Source organism: Marmota flaviventris, chromosome 3, assembly GCF_047511675.1.
Source record: "Marmota flaviventris isolate mMarFla1 chromosome 3, mMarFla1.hap1, whole genome shotgun sequence".
Taxonomy (NCBI): domain Eukaryota; kingdom Metazoa; phylum Chordata; class Mammalia; order Rodentia; family Sciuridae; genus Marmota; species Marmota flaviventris.
In genome coordinates this window covers 15,379,593-15,393,138 of record NC_092500.1, presented here as the reverse complement: position 1 = coordinate 15,393,138, position 13,546 = coordinate 15,379,593, and the positions used below count along the sequence as shown (strand labels likewise).

The 13,546-nt window shown below is 45.8% G+C and overlaps 1 protein-coding gene across 2 annotated transcripts in view; it reads left to right on the top strand.

Annotated features, from left to right (window-relative positions):
• Rfx4 (regulatory factor X4) overlaps positions 1–12,368 on the top strand; it is a 143,385-nt gene extending 131,017 nt beyond the window's left edge. For both annotated transcript variants that reach the window (XM_027927825.3, XM_027927838.2), the window contains 3 exons: positions 2,239–2,401; positions 3,987–4,125; positions 12,034–12,368. In XM_027927825.3, the coding sequence (XP_027783626.1) occupies positions 2,239–2,401; positions 3,987–4,125; positions 12,034–12,306 (575 nt within the window). In that variant the 3' untranslated portion in view covers positions 12,307–12,368. The remainder of the gene's footprint in view (positions 1–2,238; positions 2,402–3,986; positions 4,126–12,033) is intronic.
• The last annotated feature ends 1,178 nt before the right edge of the window (positions 12,369–13,546 follow it).

Below are 13,546 nucleotides of genomic sequence, written 5' to 3'. Positions count from 1 at the left end.
CTTTGGTCAAGCTATTTAACATTCTGTGCTTTTCTCTGATGCCTCTTCTGCGTTCCATGTTGACATGAGGAGACAGTCCTAAGAATAAAGATGAAGCCTATTGTGAGGATGCTGTCCAGGGTGTTGTTGAACAGTTCACAGTTGCCTCTTTCTGAGGGTGTCTGAAAGAAAGTCCAGTTTGATCTGAATTCCAAGTATAATATTACTTCTGAGAAATTTGTTTACTATCTTATGGCTCCTAACTGGTTAAGCTTCATTTTAGCATTAGTTCTAGAAAACTCAGAGCCAAGTTTAAGATCCTTACATAGGAAGAGTTTGGATCTTTAGGATATGTTGTGTTTTGCCTTATTCCTGATTTCATTTTTTACCTTCAATTTTGTTTTTCTTCTTTCATATCTACGTTCATATTATCTTTTTGAATCTTCTTTATTTCTATGTGCTTCCTTTATTTATTTATTTTAGCTTTCTGTTTTCTCACCCATGAACAGGGGACAATATTTCCCTGAACAATTGTCTGAAAAGCCCTGAGCACGGTGCTCAAAAAATGATATCTCCTTTTCCTATTCTTGGGATGAATCTTTGTCTCTTTTCATTAAAAGAGAAGGGCATTGGTCTGGGGTTGTGGCTCAGCAGTAGAGTACCCACCTAGCATGTATGAGGCACTGGGTTCAATCCTCAGAATCACATAAAAATAAATAAATAAAAGAGAAGGGCATTATTTGCATTCTAAAATATTCTCCAGTTTACAAAAGGGCTCACTACAAGATTCTTTTAATAATAAAGCAATGTATTTAAAATGAGTTTCCATCTCCACCTTCTTTAAGGGAGGGTATTCCTTACTGACGTCCTATCACATGGTTGGCACAGTGCTGATCCCCACTAACTTTGTGCCACCTCCTCCTATGCCCCTGTCAATGCATCAACTCTCCTATGCCATTTATAAAGCCCTGGAAATGAAATGAACTAGATTTTTAAAAATGCAAACCCCCTTTCTTTAACTTCCTAGAGGAATTTTAAGACAGAAATGGTCTGCTGCAGAAAATATAGAATTAGAGGACCAAATTTTTCTCTTTTATTTCACCTTTAAAAAAATGGCTTCCCTTGAATCCTCTTCCCTCCACATATGTTTATTTTCAATATGTTAACATATTTTTTAATTAAAAAAATTTTTTAGTTGTAGTTGGACACAATACCTTTATTTTATTTCTTCATTTTCATGTGATGCTGAGGATCGAACCCAGTGCCTCATACATGCTAGGAGAGCACTCTACCGCTGAGCCACAACCCCAGCCCCACTATGTTAACATATTTTAAAACTTATCAGAAATGAAATTGTCCAGTGAGTTTATTATAAGCTCATTAACAATTTCTTAAATTTTCTTTTTTGAAAATTATAACCATCTTACATCTAAGCATCTTGAGGGCTTTTATTTTTGTCCGGCTCCCCTCCCCACCATAGTGCTAAGGAGCACTTTCAAGGTACCCAATTAAAAGGAAATAAATAAAATTAATGATATGTATGGAATCAGTCACAGTCCAGGTCTCTGTCTAATAATCTTCAAAAAGACCTGGGCAGGCAGAGCCCAATAATCTACTTAAGTTTGCTTAAAGCAATTTGTTAGATCTTTAACACCTGTTGAGTGCTGAAAAGTTAATTTTCAGGGCCTGCCTGGGCTCCATTGCCTGAGATCTCCTGTGTCCTTCCTCCCTTTCTTCTTTCCTTTCCCCTTTCTTCCTTTTAAAGTTTTTATTAAGAGTCTTTTGGTCACCAGGTTCTGTGCTAAGCACTGGGGATCTCATGGTGGACAAAGCAGACAAGGTCTCTATCCTCATGAAGCTTACAGTCTGTGGGGGAGGGCAGGCATTAATTATATCGTTTTCTCTAATGGGTATAGAATTAATTGCAATAGGAGCCATCAAGGCCCTGACCTGGTGTGGGTTAGGAGATAGCCCCTCTGGATTAAGATATGAAGAATGAGTGGGTATTAAGAGAGGGACAAGGACTAGGGCAACAGAAACAGCATATGCAAAGGTCCTGTAGTTCTAGGAATTGTGGTACTCTGGAGAAAATGAAAGATTCTGTGGCTGGACCAGATAGGAATATTTCAGGTAAATGTCCACGAAGCCAGAGACACAAGCCTTGCAAAGACTTTGGCCTTCAGTTCAAGAGTGATTGGAAGCCACTAAAATGTTCTAAGAAAAACTTAGTAACCAATGCATCTTAATTTGTCTCTGCAGGAGCAATGCAGTCGTATACCTGGTCTCTAACATACACAGTGACAACGGCTGCTGGGTCCCCAGCTGAAAACTCTCAACAGCTGCCCTGTATGAGGAGCACTCATGTGCCCTCCTCCTCCGTCACACACAGGATACCAGTTTACCCCCACAGAGAGGAGCATGGGTAGGTGACTTTCTGGGATGCAGCGAGACTTTAGATTTAAGGTGGGGTTCACTTAGCAGCTATTTCCCCAAAGGATAGGAAGGCTGCCACTCTTTGTTGGGTTGTCATAGTATGCTCAGTAGTGTACTGTGTATAACTGTCACTCATAATCCCACGCAACCAGGTGATGTAGGCAGGTTGGTGTTAGCAACCCCATTTTGCAGAGGAGGAAGCTGAGACTTGGGGGTCAGAGCAAGTGTGTCTGCTCCAAGCCTGTATTCTTCCTCTTTACCCTCTCCAGCAGTCCAGTCTCCCTGAAAGGCTCCTTGTGAACTCTGTAGATGTTCATAGCTTTGTACTAGGTCCAAGTCTCTGTGACTCCATTTAGAGGAGGGCTTCCCTACCTGTGGGTGGGAGGTCCCTGGAGAGGGGTAGTTATTTCCCAGGCACAGGGAATCCCTGGAGGTTCCAGCTCTGTACCATAGATAAATAAATCATTTGTTTTGCCCATTTTTTTTTCTTTTCAAATCTGGGCAGTGATGTTGGTGTGATGAATAAACTGCAAATCAATTCATTTGCGGGTGTCCCCTGACACAGTAGCCCATTACGCACTGTCTTTCATTAAAGACCCGAAGCTTATCAGGCCTAGTGAGTAGATCTGAATGAGATGTCAGAAAGAGATGCCACCCTGTAGTTCAGGGAGCCTCCCTTGCAGCCACTCACAGGCCAGGTTCTGAGGCACCAGCTGTGGGGCACCAGAGGAGCCAGGGAGGACCTCTCTGGTCCCTTGCCCCAAGAGGCCCAGCCTAAGGCAGCAAGGCAGAAACCCTGAAGGTGGGCACAGGCCTGGAGGCTGGTGTACTTTTCCATATTTCTGGGTGCCCCTGAGGGCCAATGGGAGCCATTATTTCCTCAGGGGGGCTTTTAGAGTATTTTCTATACGTTTAGAATAGACTACAGTTTTGTTTTCAGAGAGTGTTTTGAATCTGCAGGAATGGCAGAATAGACACTCCAGGGTCACAGGTCAGCATCTTGGCCATGGAGATGTTATAAGGGCTCTGTGGTATCAAGTGTCTTCACACACATGATCCCTAGAAAAACCCTGTGCTGCATTTGCACAAATTTGCAAAACAGGACTGTGAGTATCCCAAACTCACACAGCTAAAATATAAGGGACTCTGGCTTAGAACAGGGGTCTCTGACACCCAGTGGGTCCTGCCGTGGCACTTCCTGGAAGAAGAGGAAGGGGCAAACACAAATCCCTGCTCCACTTCTTTTCTCTTCTCCCCCGTTTGGTTTCAGGATGTAACATGGGGCCGCTCAGCATGGTAGGAGGAGAGTTTCCATCACAAATTGCGTTTTGCTCAGAGCTGGAGTCCATTCCCTGAGTGCTTGTGTCGAGGGCGCTGAGGGAGAAGGGAAAGCTACCTGGGGTTTTAAACTTACCAAAACAAGGCTGCATGGAGATAGGAATCAGAAAGAAGAAGAAAAATAGGAAAAAGAACAAAAAGGGGAAAAAATAGATGAGGTTGATTTTTAAAGGTGTCAAACTGATTTGTTCTCCTTGTTCTGACTCACCCTGTTCAATGCGCTTGCCGCATTTTAGGTACACGGGAAGCTATAACTACGGGAGCTATGGCAACCAGCATCCTCACCCAATGCAGAGCCAGTATCCGGCCCTCCCTCACGACTCGGCCATCTCTGGGCCACTCCACTACTCCCCGTATCACAGGAGCTCTGCCCAGGTGAGTGGATGGTCCTGCTTGGTACCAAGTCCAGTCAACTAACAACCAGTAAGCACCTTCTGCAGACTCTGTGTGGCCCAAGAGTCCCCAAGGAGAGCACCATCTTTCATCAGTGGCTGGCCCACGCTGGCTATCTGGCCAGCAATCCTGTGCCACTTTCCCTCACTGGTCTGGATGGCTTAGCAGTTCTTTAGTCAGCTCCTCTCTCTGACTTCTCTAATGTCAGGATCCCATGGGCCATGCATCTGCTCTCCCCTTCTAGGAGGCCACTGTCACTGCTGGCCTCTGGTCTCTTTTCCCAGCTCCACCGTCATGGAGCCTGTCAGGACTAGCATCTCAGCGTCACTCTCACTGGTCTGCCCCTTTTCAGTCCAGTCCACATATAATTGGAACCAGAAAAATCTTCCCAAAATGGACCCATTTTTTATCATTCTTAGGCCATACATCTCCTTGGGTTTCTCACTAACAAACTGCATTGTGGCCTGGGGCAGGTGTGAACCAGGGTTACATGTGGGACACCAGAGCCAGGCATTCTGCTCGTCTTTCCTCTGCGTTGGCCCCAAACACAACTGCTCACAGGTCCATTCAATTCTGCATCTAAATGTCTCTACCTCTGTGCTGCCCTTGCCTCAGCCTCAGCCTTTATCACTTCTAACTTAGTGACAGAAGACCTTCTGGTGGCCTCTGTATCTCTAAAGCATGCCCTATCTCATGTCTGTCCCCTACACTGCAGCTGGAAGAGTCTTTGGAAAAAACTGACCGTGACACTTCTTCTTTGATACATCATTGCTTTCAGGGTCAGGTTCAATTCTTTAACTTGTTTCCCAAGATTGTTATCTTTCTGGTCTACCCACCACCCTCTCTACCCCTTGTCCTCACCATGTATTATTCCTCTGGCTGGGTGTCTCTTCTGCTTCTCATTCAAGACAAACATCTACCTCTTTTGTGACATTTCCTGACAGTACTGGCTTCCTCCTTCCTTCCTGGCGCACTTTCTTATCAAGTGCTACTCTCTGAGATTCTGCTTTCAGTCATACGTCTTACACCCTGTTGTCACCAACTTTCCTGCCTAACTCTACAGGAGACCCCAAGCTCCTTCAAGGTAAAGATTAAATCTATATCCCCAGGTCACAGGAGAAGGCACCATCAAAAAGATCAGCTAACTTTTCCTGCACTCTTAAAAAGGAGCCAGGTTCTGCACCAAGCACCATGCACATCCTCTAGATAACCCTTGCAGAAGGGAACTTGAGACTCTGGGTAACTAACTGGCCTGTGCATTTGAACCCAGGCAGTGTGACTCCCATCCAGGCTCTCAGGCCCCCCACCCTGTGCTGCCTCTCAGAGATGGGCTGTCCCTAAACATTCATATATGAAAGGTACCATCAGCACGAACAATGGTTTAGTGAGCTGAGCGCATGCACTCTATGCTGCAGGTGTGGGAAGCCATGGCTGATTCAGGGAGTGGTAGAATCAGAACTGTGCCTAAGAGACCTCTCAGGGACCCCATAGGATGAATCAGAAAGGAAGAAGAGGCAGAGGGCTCAGCTCCAAAGCACTTGCAAGAGCCTAAGAGAGACACAGCAGGACCACAGGATAGCAGGATGAGGCTAGGAGGAAGGCCGCAATGACATCAACTGTCAGCACACACTCTGGCCTCCTGGGGAGAGCAACGAGGAGAATGTAGCCATAACACAGGGGCATTGGGGGCCAACAGGCGTTTGTTTTGATTTCCATGTACAGTACCCAGTGGAGCCCTGGTTTAATCCCCAGACAGGCCAAGAAGTTGATTCCACTAAATGCTTACCTGGGGCATTCATTATAGGTCTCCAGCTACGTCACCCAGAGATGCCAGCTCCTTAGGTACTGCCTCTCCTGGGAGCAGAGTCTGTCCTCCTCTCTGGGATCTGGGGAATGACTAGAACTGCTGCCACAGCCTGGGTCACCCGAGGCATAGGCTGGCAGCTCCTTCATTCATTCATCTGTTCTTCAAGTGGTTGCTGGGGGCAAGCACTGCTGGAGGCAGAGCAGGTCTGCTGTGCAAGATAGCGTCCCTGAGCCACAGCTCCGGGCATTATGGTCCCTCCCTCCCTCCTTTACCCCCACACCCCTGCCAGGAAATTTCAGGAGCTGGTTTTCTGGAGTGATATTTTAAAGCCTTGACATAAAAAGAAGCCAATGTCTCCTCAAGGGTCATGCAGACCCTGGTGATCAAAGATAGATCTGCAGCATCTGCTCTGGAGGCTGCAATAGACCGAGAGTAGAACTCTATCATATAATAGCCTGTCTTAATAGAAGGACCCAAGATCTAAACCAAAGCCCCTGGAGGGGCCTTCTCTATCCTAGATATAGACTGGGTGTGAGCGGCCCCAGGGCCCTTGTCCAGCTTCTTTGTCACTATGGTTTGTGATGCTCCTGTCCCAACACAGACACACACACACACACACATACCTTTCTTTCTCTCTCTGTACTTTAATGCCTTAGTCTCCATGTGAAGTCATGTGGGGAGAAGATATTTATATCACATTCTACCCAACTTGATGGGCAAGGGACAGTCTCGCCTATAGAGGAAGCACCCATTGTTTTTCATTGACATTTGTGCGACAAGCACTGCTCTAGGCACTTTCAAATACATGGACTCATTGAATTCCCCTCACAACCTAGGAAGATGGCATTTTTCTTCCATTTTTAAAGATGAGGCAACAGCTGCAGAAGGCCACATACCCCATGTCATGTATCCAGTGAATGGCTAATCAGACTCAAATACAGATTCCCGAGTCTCAGCCCTGACCTGAAGCCAGTGGCACTGAAACTGCTGTGCTTTGGAAGGTAGAATGTAAATTCCGAAAGTTTCAAACAGAAGCAGATACCTTATTTCCTTCCTTTGATTGATTGGTTCTTTAGTTTAAGACTGAGCACACAGGGTTAAATTTACTGCAGGGCTAATTAGTTTTAGTTGTCCAGAGCCAAGGTCAAGTTGTCCCAATCCTGACTCAGTGAACATCACATTCACGTATCAGACTCACTGGGGGGATGACCAGTCTGAATTGAAGAAAAACCACAATTCAAGAAGCATACTTGGTCATCTGCACCCGAGTGACTGCAGTTAACATCTGCAAATGAATGCCTCTGGGCCTGCCTGCAAAAACTGATATACACATCCCAGGAGGGCAGTGATCATATGCGTTCCTGCATTTACATGCTCACAATAATTTTAAGTCAAATGAATTTTGATGTAGAATACGTATATGCCCTTGTTTACATGACTCGTTTGCATAATACTTGCTTTCTTCCTCCAACGTACAAAAGTAAACCTACCAGCCCTGCTTGAATTCTCATAACCTATGAATCCATGTGTCCAGATGCATGAGATTTCACACTGGAAGGTTGGAATTATTTTAGACCATTTTGCTACTACACAGCACTCATTCTTATCAAAGTAAGTGAACAAGGAATAGTTGACTACTAATTCCCAAGCTCCCCATTCCCATGTCTGACCAAAAAGAAAATACCAGAGCAGATACACAGCTATAAAATATTTCTGAGCCTCATTCAATACATGCTTATGGAATCGAATTTCTGCCCTGTCAGCAGCCATGAATGTGAACAGGGACCCTAGAGCTCAAATACCATTTCATCAATCAGAAGCTGTATGGCTGGGAATATGCTTAGAATGAACCAGAAAACTGTTCCTTATTCCCCATCTGAATTGCTTAGACCCAGCCTTGTCAGCCAATCACCACCTCTCACAAGATCTCCAGCTACTCAGCCCAAACCAGCCCAGCGCCATTAGCCCACGGTACTCTTAGCATCTTAGGATAGTATCTTGGGCCAAAGAGGAAAAAAAAAAAAAAAGTCAACCATAATGTTGTAAGATCTCTGAATATAGAGGCAGGTTCCCTGGTTTCAAATTCCAGCTCTGCCTTTGATTAGCTCTGTGCCTCAATTTCCTCATCTGAAACATGGGGATGATGACACTACTATTTCATAGGCTCACCGTAAGGGTCAAGTGAGTTGATAAAGGTTAGAAGAGGGCCTTGCTCACAGTTAACACAATTTGTACATATTACTATCCTTTGTAAAACCAGATATAATGTTATTACATTTTGTGTGATCATATAATTAACTTCTGTCTTCTTCACTGAACAAGAAGGCAAGGACTGGGTTCTTTTTTCCTCACTATTCCCAAGGCCCTGCCTAGAGCTTGGCCCTTAGTGGGTTTTCAGTTAGTGCTTATTAATGAAATGAATGAATGAATGGATCTTCATTCTGGGGTTATGTTGCTGTGTGACCTCAGCAGGTCATTTCCCTTCTTTTGATGTCAATTCACTTACCTGTAAAATGAGAAGTGGGATAAGATGGTTAGTGACTATCATTAGTGGGCCATGATCCTATGCAACTCAGAAAGGAAGAATATTAATAATAATGAACACTTTTTAAAAACTTACTACATGGAAATCCTGTGTTTCAATATTAATTTAATTCATAATGACCCTAAAAGCTCAGCAGATGTGGGCTGAGATAGATTTTTGGGGAGCTACATCCTCTTCCAGAAGAGGCCAAGAGGAAGCCTTCCTGGGGGCGGGCCCTGGCAGTACTTGGGTACCGTGAGAGCCGCCTTTCATAGGAAAACAGTTTGTGCTCCAGACTCGGCCACCTTTCAACCCTCACTCAAGTAGCAGTCCATTTGGTAAGGGGCAAGGATAAAGGGCTCATTCTTCCCTCTCCAAGTGTAGGAAAGTCAGCTCCTAGTGTGGGGAGTCATTTCCCAAAATAGACTTCCTAATTCAGTTCCAAAGAGGCCAAGAGTCGATCACGCCAAGATGGACTTATGCAATGGCCCTCTGGTGGTACCTTCAACCACACACACACACACACTTATGTGCACACACACACATGTGCCCACAAGCACCCCTCACGTACCTTTCTCAAGGGCCAGTAGCTGGTGATTTCTCTCCATTTTAAAATTGGTAGCAACAGCTTGTGATTTGACCCAGAGAATGGTAACTTCCTGTTATAGGCCCTCAACAAAAAGTGCCTTTATTCCAGGCAGAGCTCTCTGGACCCCGGGTTTGTGCCCAGCATGCCTAAGGACCTTGTGTGAAACCAGATGTGAAGTATGAAAGGTGAGGAGGGTGCCACTGGCCGGCCAGCCCCTGCCACTCCCAGCAGACTAAATAGTGGTTTCATTGGTCCTCTTAATCACCAGGCCAAGACAGCGGCACCTCAGCCCTCTTGCCTTTCAATGGTCTCTTCACCACGGGGAAAACGAGTCACTGACTCATTTGCAATTAGCTGACCTAACAGGACAGAATTTTCCATGCTGGATTCATTGGTAACAGAATTGTATTGTCACACTGGAGATATTTTGAGCCAGTCTCATTTCCAGGCAATTGCTCTTTTGAGTCTATGACACAACCTCTGGGCACAGCTGCATTGAGGGTCCTTGACGAGACACAAAAACACACTCTTGAGCTCTGTGGGAAGAAGCTCCAGTCCATACCATGACATTTTACCTACACAAGCCAGGAGCAGGGAGGATTCCTCAGAACCAGCCTGCTGGGGCCAGGCCAGAATTCCAAGCCTGGGGTCTGTGGGGAAGGAGGGAGCCTGGTGAAGGAAGAGGACAGCTTCTCAGACTGGCTTCCGGAAGAGTGTTGTCCTGTGATTGGGCAGTGGCAGGTCAGCCGGTTTGGGGCAGTCGGATTGACATGGGGAAAATGTGCTACCCAGGGTGGGACTGATTTTATATGTCAGCTCCTTCACCAACTCTGTGTCCCGTTGGGTGTGGGTTCATTTCTATAATATGGGGTTGGATCACATGATCCCTAAGGTTCTTTCTGATGGTGATGTTCCAGGGTCCATTCACCAAATACGGTTTGGCACCTGCTAGGTGCCAGACACCGTGCAGATGTGGGGAATACAGTATGAATACAACAAAGCCCCACTGGAGATGGCCATTCAGTAGGATGGTGAGGTCCTGGCCTCAGAGAAGGAGGGTGGGGCGTTCAACTTCTGGAGATAAAAATGTCCAGAAAAGTCTCTCGGAGAAGTGACATTTGAGCTGAGATCTGAAAAGGATCCAAAGTCAGGTGTGCCAGGAGCTGGGGGCAGGGCAGTCAAGAAGGGTTCTAGGCAGAGGCAACAGATAAGACCAGCTCAGTGTGCCACAAGACCAGAGGGTGGCCTCGGTACCAGCAAGAGACCATGGGGCAAGATGGTGTGTACATGTCCAGCAGATGATGTGTACTTGTCCAGCAGGCTCACTGGGGAGATTACCAGAAGGGGAAGAAACAGCTGACATCCTGTTTCCTTGGTCAGTCTCTCTGGGATTTTGAAAAGCCTACCTCACAGGCCTGAGGGCCGCCCATGGCTGCCACACCAATAGCATCCTGCAAAGCACATGGGTAGGCGCCAGTGTTTCTGATCTGACTTGGGAGTATGAAAGCCTTGGCGTGCTGTCCACAGTCTCCTTGGCAACAGCCTGGTGCCTCCCCAGACACCTCCTACACGCTTTTCCTTCTTTCCTGACTGTTCTCTTCATTGCGAGGGGGCTGTGCCGTGCTGTAAGGCACGCTGGCCTACCTAGGGGAAACACTCGCTGCTAGGTTGGAATCCCTCTTTCCTGATCTCTGGCCAGCTGGGTTTTTGCAATGCCTCAGGCCTAGGTGTCTGCCCCTGCTTCCCTCAGACTGCCCCTGAATGGGGCAGAGAGGTTCCCTTGTCCACCTGGACTACAGTGAGCAGCCACTGTCACAACCCCCTCCTGCTGTCTAGGTTTCAGCCTGTCTGCCTCCCTCGCTGGAGGCAGCCTCCCACCTAATCCCTTGGGGCGCCACTTTCCAACTGTCAGGAAGACAGATGGGGAGCAGAAGAATTCACACATCCACACACTCTCTCTCCTCCTTGCAGTCCTTGCCATCATTGTTGATTGGCTCCTGTCCTTGTTGGGGTGGCCCTCAGCACAGCAAGGAGATCTTTGTGCTGACTAGCCTGCAAATGGGAGCTTTCAAAGGGAGCCCTTCGCTCCTCCCCTTCCTCCCCTCTGATCCTACTAAAAGGGGCTTATTTGCATAGCTGTCTTGGAAACAGAAAAGAATGTAAAAGAAGCAGCACTTCACAGGCACTTCTCTTCCTAATCCTTTCTAGAGCTGCTTCCCCTCTTCTTGTAGCCACTAACACCTGTTCTTCTGACCTGCACAAAAGCCCTCCCCCAGCCCCCGCCTTCCATTGGCTTATCCTGACTCCTTCCTCCACAATCACACCAAGCCAAATAATTTACCACTTCCTACTTGTAGATCTTTCAGGACTTCAGTGAATGTGAACCCAAAAGAAAGATGTTCTCTAAATGATAGGCACTAATAATAACCTTTGAAGCTGTTGACTTGCTTTCTCTTCAAAAGCCTGCTTTTAGGCTGCAGTTCATAATTGAATTCAACTGTAAAATGCTATTTTTAATTATGTCATGTGTTTTACTTGGCAATATTGTTCTCTGGGTTGATGGAGTAGGACTTGTCACATCTCCAAAACTAATGATAAAACACATCCATCCAGCCATACATCTATGTTTATTCTGGACATGCTGTTATCAACACACACACACACACACCCTGGTATTCCTTATGGGGCTATTCCTCCTTTGGGGTTTGACTTCCCCAAATATTTCAGATTAGGAGGGCAAAGCCAATAGTATCACCTGAGTGAACACCAGCCACAGACTGGCTATGAATCTCTTGCAGTTTTCCTATTCATTGCTTCCTCAGACCAAGACTCCATCTTACAGAAGTTCACTGATTCCATCAACTCTCATGAACAGTAGCTCAAGAAATTTAAACTGTGAACATTACTGAAATTGTGTGTATGTGACTTCAAGCTAATTTTAACCTTGTGGAATTTCTTTCCCCCAACAAGTACCCTTTTAATAGCCCCACTTCCCGGATGGAACCTTGTCTGATGAGCAGCACTCCCAGGCTGCATCCTGCCCCTGTCACTCCCCGATGGCCAGAGGTGCCCACAGCCAACACGTGCTACACAAGCCCGTCTGTGCATTCCACGAGGTATGGAAACTCTAGTGACATGTACACACCCCTGACCACGCGCAGGAATTCTGAGTACGAGCACATGCAACACTTTCCTGGCTTTGCTTACATCAACGGAGAGGCCTCCACAGGATGGGCTAAATGACTGCTATCATAGGAATCCATATTTAATATTAATAATTAATAATAATAATAATAAACCCAATACCTACCCTCCAGAAGACTTTATCTCTATACATCATAACTTGCGGGCTGTTCCTAAGCATCCATTATCTTAATGAATGGGAGGATGTTCAATATAGGATGAAGAAACTTTAGTTCAGAAACAGGACTTACTAAACATCAGTGGGATTGGGTTCCTGTAGCCAAGCCAGACTTGACTGTTTCTATAGAGCACTATCTTGGGCAGGCCAAGCTGTGCCTTTTCCCTCTGTTCCATGACTCTGCTTTATGCTGGCAACCATTCCTTGTAGGCTACTTATTTTCTTGTTGACAAAAGCTCTTTAGTCTTGAAGGATGGATACTAGAGACAGAATCTGGTCTATGTTCTTGGACGGGCATATAATGAACCAAGAGTATTCACCTGGCCACCTGTCTGTCACCTTTCTGTACAATGAACAGCCCTTAGACATGTTCTGCACCTCCACTCTTCCGATGGTGTCAGCATTGCTTCCCGGAGCACCAGGGCTAAGCGGAGGTGTCTGGAAACTCTAGGTCCCTGTTACACTCACATCTGCCACGGTACCTGCATTGTCCTGGAATGTAAGCACTGTTGAGGGAAGGAAGAGGCCTGTTCTATATTGCCTTAAGTTGATTGAGGTCTGTAGGGGACCGGTTCTTCTACATACAAGGATTTGTCCTAAGTTTGCACAATGGCTAGTGTCAGCAAAATGCAGGAGGAGGTTTTTTAAGTTCTGTGAGAATGTGCATGTATGGCATCGAGAATCACATTCCGCTTTGCTGTGTTAACTTTGTGAAGCTGGTTGGACCAAACTCTCACTTACCAAGCACCAAGTGTGAAAACAACTTTCATGGTTCCTTCATAAGACTATAATAATTTCCGACACTTTGATAGAGAAAAAAAAATTCAAAGCTGTGCCTTTGAGCCTATACTATACTGTGTATGTGTGGAAATAAAAATGTATTGTACTTTTGGAAATTTTTTTTTCGTAGGCATTTTTTTCTGTCAGATTTGTAGCAATTTGTGAGGTTTGTTAGAGATTAACATAGGTTTTCTTTCTGTATTATAAAATGCACCAAGCAATTATGGTGGACCTATTACCCTATGGGTAAGAAATAAATGGAAATATGACATCGGATGTTTTAGCAATTGTTCTGTAAATAAAATCTTTGATCACACCACTCAGTGTGATAATCATGTCTAC